The sequence below is a fragment of the Neomonachus schauinslandi genome, chromosome 1 (genome assembly GCF_002201575.2).
Source record: "Neomonachus schauinslandi chromosome 1, ASM220157v2, whole genome shotgun sequence".
NCBI lineage: Eukaryota > Metazoa > Chordata > Mammalia > Carnivora > Phocidae > Neomonachus > Neomonachus schauinslandi.
In genome coordinates this window covers 173,088,645-173,095,461 of record NC_058403.1, presented here as the reverse complement: position 1 = coordinate 173,095,461, position 6,817 = coordinate 173,088,645, and the positions used below count along the sequence as shown (strand labels likewise).

Genomic DNA, 6,817 nt, shown 5'->3' with positions numbered 1-6,817 from the left:
GCCTTCAGCTCAGGTCATGATCCCAGGGTCCTGGGATCAAGTCCCACATCAGGCTCCCTGCTCAGCGGGGAGTCTGCTTCTCCCTCTCCCTCTTCCTCTCCCCCCAACTCGTGCTCTCTCTCTCTCTCTCAAATAAATAAATAAAATCTTTTTCTAAAAATGTCATAAAATGCTGTGTGGTCTATGCAAAACACATCTGGGGTTTACAACGTCTTTGCCCAGGCTGTTAACAATATTGTATAGTAGAAGCAGTGAAAGACTATGTGGCTATAGAATCATCTTGCTTTTATATCATATCATCCAAGTGATGCAAGTATAAGCACTTTTCTCAAACTCCGTAGATGCTATAAGAGAAAGGCTGCCCTAAAATATGCAAGATAGAACTGTCAGACCTTGACACTACATGTATATTGAAGGCCAGAATAGCTACCGCTAAAAATGCATTTCATTGACTATTCCATCTGCAAATGTTGTGCCATGATGACAATCAATCAGGATAAATCACACAGCTACTCAACTAATTCATCCATAAAGAAAACTGGTAATTAGAGTGTTGAAGTCAGCAAGGCTGAAATCAGATGCCCATAACATCTGCATTTGTGGGAGATGAGGCCTTAACTGGTAGGCCGTCAGAAATTTTAAGAACAGTCATACCACCATTATCAAGAACTGTCCTTGTGAATAGCATCTGTCATGATTTTCAAGATCACATGGGTAGTTAAGAATGCACTTCTTGTGCATTTACAAATTGTAGGGGTTTTCTGGAAGAAGTTCTAAATAATTTCTCTGTCGTTACTTGCAGTTCTGAAAACTCTAAATTTGAAATGCCAGCTTCTTTGTTGGAAAAACAGTTTCATATTGGTGCTGGTCAGTAAGGTTTCCCAACTTGAATCTATCTCTTGGTTGCATTTTATTCATCTAGCATTGTTATCACTTTTGTTGTTTGGTTGCAGGACTCATTCCATGTTTCCTCTCTGGTAAAATTCTTTACCTCTCCCCACAGACACTGTTCTCATTACCTCTTGCCTGGATTTTTGTAGTAACTACCAGTGATCCTAAGTTTTCCCAGCCTCGCCTTACTCTGCAACATGTCATTAGTATTTCTTTCTAAGGAAAAAGTTTATCACAGATTTTGGACTGAGGTTCAGACAATATAGTCTGGTATTCATGATCCTACAAGCTCTTACCCCAATCTGCCTAGGTTCCTTTTCTCTTTCATCTGCCACAACTGAAAAGAACTTATTGCTCATGGAAACACAGGTCTACCAATACAAGTGCTCATACTGTCCACCTGTTAATTCTGGAAAAAATCTTTATAGATGCTTTGGTGGCATATGTAGAATTATAAATTTTGTCTAAGGGTTTTTTTTTTTCTTGCTTCAAATATTTCTACTGCTATATTCTCTTTTCTTTTTGGTATTTAGATACTGTGTATGTTATACTTTTTTTTCTTTTAAAGTAATCTCTACACCCAACATGGGGCTTGAACTCACAACCCTGACATCAAGAGTCACATGCTCTACCCACTGAGCCAGCAAGGCACCCCTGTGTATGTTACATCTTTTGAAATTGCCCCAGTTCTTAGATGTTCTGGGTTTTTTATTCTTTTCTTTTACTTTTCATTTTATTTTGGGACATTTCCACTGATCTATCATCAGGATCTCTGATTCTTTCCTTGACTGTGTTCAGTCTGATAAGGAGTCTGTCAAAGGCATTCTTCATTTCTTTTACAGTGCTTTTGATTTCTAGCCTTTTGTTTCTTAGAGTTTGTTTCTTAGAGTTCCCATCACTCTGCTTATATTACTCATCTGTTCTCACGTGTTGTCTGTTTGTTCCATTACAACCCTTAACTCATTAATCACACTTATTTTAAATTCCCTATTTGATAATTCCAGCATCTGAGACATATCTCAGTTCTTGTTCTGATGATTATTCTGTCTCTTTAGATTGTGGTTTTTTTAATTCTCTTTTGTCATGCCTTGTAATATTTTATAGAAAGCCAAACTTATAATATTTTGTAAAAAGTCAAACATGTTGTGTCAGGTAGTAGGAACTGAGGTCAATAGTCCTGTCATGTGAGAATTTATGGGAATCTCCCTAAGAGTAAGACTGTATTTAATGTTTACCATAGCTGCTTTGTGTCAGAGGCTTCAAATTCAGCTGATGACCTTGTTTTAGTCTCCCCTCTGGACTTGGGACTTCCCTAAGTACTTTTTTCAAAGAAAGGCTTAGTTTTGCAGCTCTTTTAGCTATAGTCCACTGTCATTATATTGGTACCTTTTTGGTGCAGGAGAAAGGGGGCATGATATAATCCTCCCATTAAATCTCAGTGTTCGGGTGCCTGGGTGGCTTAGTCAGTTAAGCGTCTGCCTTCAGCTCAGGTCATGATCTCAGGGTCCTGGGATGGAGCCCCGCATCGGGCTCCCTGCTCTGTGGGAGTCTGCTTCTCCCTCTGCCTGCCGCTCTCCCCTGCCTGTGCTCACTCTTGCTCTCTCTCTCTGTCAAATAAATGAATAAAACCTTATCAATCAATCAATCAATCTCAGTGTTTGAATGGGCCAATATCCTGGGGCCATGACCTTCTTGGTATAGCTTTTCCCCTTCTGCCCCATATCCCCCTTCCTGGCTGCAGCATTCCCAATCTATTTCGTTGATCCTTGTTGACTATGTTTTCCCCTCTTAGGAGAGACAGGAAGGCTAAAGGGAGCTTGAGTGGCAGAAATGTCCTGCCCACTTACTGAAATAAACTTTTAGCAAACTCTTTTCCTCTGGAGAGTCAGCCTCTCTTATGGATAAAGCTCTGGTCTCTTTCCGGATTACTCTTCCCTTCCTCCAGCCTGAACCATGAGGGGGTCTTTCCAGATCTTCACAGTGAGAAACAGGTGGAATTTCTAAATATAAAGCCCAGTAAAGTGTGAGGGCCCCCAGTACAGCACCACCCCCCAATCTCGTATTTTGTCAGAATTACCATCTAAGTGTTCCTACCAGTATAGGGCTCCAGCAGCTTCTGCTCCAAATAAGCGGATCTCAGGTGTTCCTGTCTGGGTGCCCCCCCCAGAGTCCCAGAAAAGTCATTGATGTTCAGTTTGTTCACCATTTCCTTGTTGTAAGCCAAATGTGTTATCTAAGCTCTCTACATTTCGGCTTCAATGGAGCTGAGACCAGAAGCCTAAGCTTTCCTAAAAGTCAGGTTTTTTGTTTTTCTTTTTAATGTTTAGAAGCTCTAAAAAAAAATTGAAATACATACCAAGAGTGCCTTGGGTAGGATGAAGGCAGCCTCCAGTCTTTTCAATTCGACTGAGGCCCCAAAGGGTAAAATGACTTCCTCAAGCAATCACAGCCTTACGTAAAATTTGTGTTCCACTGATGCTTACTGTAGCTAATGGGGACAGAGTTGAGACTTGAACCTGAAGTCTGCAGTGCTGCTTCTGTTAACACAACATAATGCACGTGTATTCTTCTTTGAGCTGATAATCTAGGTAGAGGTATTCCATTTGTTACCCATTGTGAGTCTTGACAATTCCCTCCTCTACTATCCATTCTTTAAGAACAGTAGGGTCCATGTGATACAAAACAGGTATTTGGATACAGAGAGAGAAATTTTACTAACTGGCACACGGAAAGCTTAGCACTTAAAATTGTATATTGAATATCCAAACAAGCCTATGAGGATGAAATCTTATAATTCCTCCTTTCTCTCCTTGTGATGAGAGAGGTGAGTCTCAGACTGGCTAAGCAATATGGTCAGGAGATGAATGAGCAGCAGAGTCAATGGAAGCCAGGGCTGTCTGATTTCAGAGATCATAGCAGCTCTTACAAGACAGTGACTCTCACAGTTTTGTCTTGTCTTCTCTATTTCTTTCTGCTACTCCCATCCCCTCTAGAGCCGGTATAGAGCTATAGGTAGATAATCAGTTTCCTGTTACTGCTGTAACCATAAAGTACCATACACTTTGTGGCTTAAACAATACAAATGTTTTACCTTACAGTTCTGGAGGTCAGAGTCCAAAGTGGCTCTTACTGGGTGAAAATCATGGTATGTATAAAGCTGCATGCCTTCTGGAGGGTCTATCTTTCTTTCTTTCTTTTCTTCTTCTTTTCTTTTCTTTTTTTTTTTTTAATTTTCCAGTTTTTTTTTTTTTTTTTTAAGATTTTTTATTTATTCATAAGAGACAGAGAGAGAGGCAGAGGGAGAAGCAGGCTCCCCCCGAGCAGGGAGCCCGATGCAGGACTTGATCCCAGGACCCTGGGATCATGACCTGAGCCGAAGGCAGACGCTTAACCATCTGAGCCACCCAGGCGCCCAATTTTCCAGTTTCTAAAGCCTGCACACAGTCCCCATCTCATGGTCTCCTTCCTGCATCTTCAAAGCCAGTGAAGTTGGACTGAATACTTCTCACACTGCCATCTCTTTGACTCTCTTTCTTCTGCTCCCCTCTCTACTTTTAAAGACCCCAGCTGATTGACACCCTCAATTATATTTTGCCCTATAACTTAACATATTCAGTTTTCAACAATTAGGCCATGGACATCTTTGGATGTCCATTATTCTCTCTATGATAGATGATAGATAGATAGATAGATAGATAGATAGATAGATAGATATTTCTCCTTTAGCACATAGTTGGGTGGTTAGATATATAAGTTGGAAGATGGAAACATTATTAGAGATAAGAAGTATAGACAATTTATTAGGTTCAAGTTGTGACCATTGGAATAAAGAGAAGTCACTGATCCAAAGAAGCTGGATTCATCCAAGAAAGTTATGTACAGTTGGGCAGTAAGTAACTGAATAGGTATTGGATGAAGCAGGAAATGACCTTCACGAAATAAAGAACATCGGAAAGAAGTCATGTACATAGAACAGCAATGGAACTAACTTTAATGGACCAAACTTCATGTTGGTAAATAGAAAAAAAGTGGCTAGGAAGAGTGCAATACAATTTGGATAATTCTTTAAAGTTAGGGAAGTTTAATGGAATGATCATTTAAAACAAATCCAAGTGCATGACACCATGCTTTATCCCTGGGTTCAGAAAACATGTGGACAATCAGTGGCGGGCGGGGGGGGGGGGAGATTCGTTACAGCTATATCATCTGACATGACCATGTCTGTAATGTTAAATTATTGAAGGAGAAAGGATCAGGAGTGAAAGCTGAGGGGAAGGAGAGGCTGGTCCAGGCCTGGCTGCTGCTGCTGCTCCACCAAGGTCTCCAGGAACTGGGCTCAGTCCTCCACTCCTGCACACACCATCTTTGAGGGTCCCCTGGGCCAGTGTGGGAGAGCCTTGGGCGGAGACCCCCGCATCATGTCAGCCAAGGAGGAGTGGGCCGGGGAGATCCCTAGAGGCTTCAAACTAAATTGGATGAACCTCCGGGATGCTGAGACTGGGAAGATACTCTGGCAAGGAACAGAAGACCTGTCCGTCTCTGGAGTGGGGCATGAAGCCCATATTCCAAAGAACACCCTCAAGTGTAAGGCAGTGTCTCCAAAACTGAAATTGTCTTCAGCAGAACAAATGGAAAATTTCTACCTGGAACAAAAAGTTTACTTCAAAGGGCAATGCCTAGAAGAATGGATCTTAGAGTTTGGCTTTGTGATCCCTAACGCCACAAACACCTGGCAGTCCCAGATGATGCCCTCTAGCGTGCTAAATGGGAATGTTATCACACAAGGTTTTTTGATGACAATCTTCTTGTAAGCACTTCCAGAGAGAGACTTTTCTACGTTTGAGAGAATAAAGTGTGTGCATTTCAAGAATTTGGTTTTTGAGGCAGGGCGAGAGGAAATTTTCTTTTTTCCTCCATACATTTGCTTTTTGACACTTCCACCCCTAATTCCCTCAACCGCAAATCCCACCTGTGCCTACTAAGCTACCAGTTCTGTGTAGGTAACCAGATGGTTTTTTCCTTCCCAGCAGCCATCTCCCCCTGACCAGACTAAACTCTCAAACCCAGACCAGGGCAGAGGGCAAGCCTCGACTGCTTCCCAGGGTGACACGGGGACAGACACTTACCACTGGAACCGATGCTGTTCTGCCCCTCCCTGCCTCCCCCATGGACCACATCTTCCTTTGGCTCCTGGTCTTAGAAAAATTCAAATTCCTGACCTATGTTTAGTTTTTTCCTACCATCTCTATTTCATACCTTCTCATACATTTATCTTGTGAAATAGACTGTGACATTATTATTATGTAATGAATTAAAACATGAATTTTAAAACTTGTTAAATATCAGCAATCAATTGTGGTTCACCATAGACGATTTGTAGGGGCTCGTTATTAGAAAAATGGGGGAGGAGGTGGAAGATATTCACTGATCAGCAAGTTATTCTTTACAATCACCACAAGAGGGTGGTAAGGAACTATGCTTTACATCTGCACACCAACAGCGCAGTTGTCTTTTTCTTCACCCACCCAGACATAATTATTAAAATATAAGATGGAGCGTTGGGAAATTTTTTTCTTTCTCATTTACATTCGTTAATCATATTTAACGTAGCATTATTGGGCATCCTCAGAGTGTGTTGGCTGATCGCTGGACATCTTCAATGCAGAGCATACCGCTTATAAGCACATATCTCTGGCTTCCATGTGTGCTGTCCACACTTAAAATGCAACAGCTTCATACATAAATTATGAGCACCTCGTCACTGTCAAACTTCTAATCTGTGATGATGAATTCAGTAGAATTTTAAATGGGTAAATCTCTATTTTAAATCCATCCCCCCTTCTTGTTTATGAAATGAAATATTGAAGTGAATTGAAGGGAGTGGTCCTGTGGTTCAGGCTTGAGTGTTCGTTAGTCAAGCTCCTAC

General features: G+C 41.4%; 1 protein-coding gene across 1 annotated transcript; it reads left to right on the top strand.

Annotated features, from left to right (window-relative positions):
- Window positions 1–5,309: 5,309 nt before the first annotated feature.
- LOC110584974 (retinal rod rhodopsin-sensitive cGMP 3',5'-cyclic phosphodiesterase subunit delta-like) lies at window positions 5,310–5,702 on the top strand. Its single transcript, XM_044916634.1, has one exon. The coding sequence runs from the start codon at window positions 5,310–5,312 to the stop codon at window positions 5,700–5,702; it is 393 nt and encodes a 130-aa protein (XP_044772569.1).
- The last annotated feature ends 1,115 nt before the right edge of the window (window positions 5,703–6,817 follow it).

What these genes read in the sequence shown, in the direction of transcription:
- LOC110584974 (XM_044916634.1), top strand. Translation starts at nt 5,310, where the DNA reads ATGTCAGCCAAGGAGGAGTGGGCCGGGGAGATCCCTAGAGGCTTCAAA.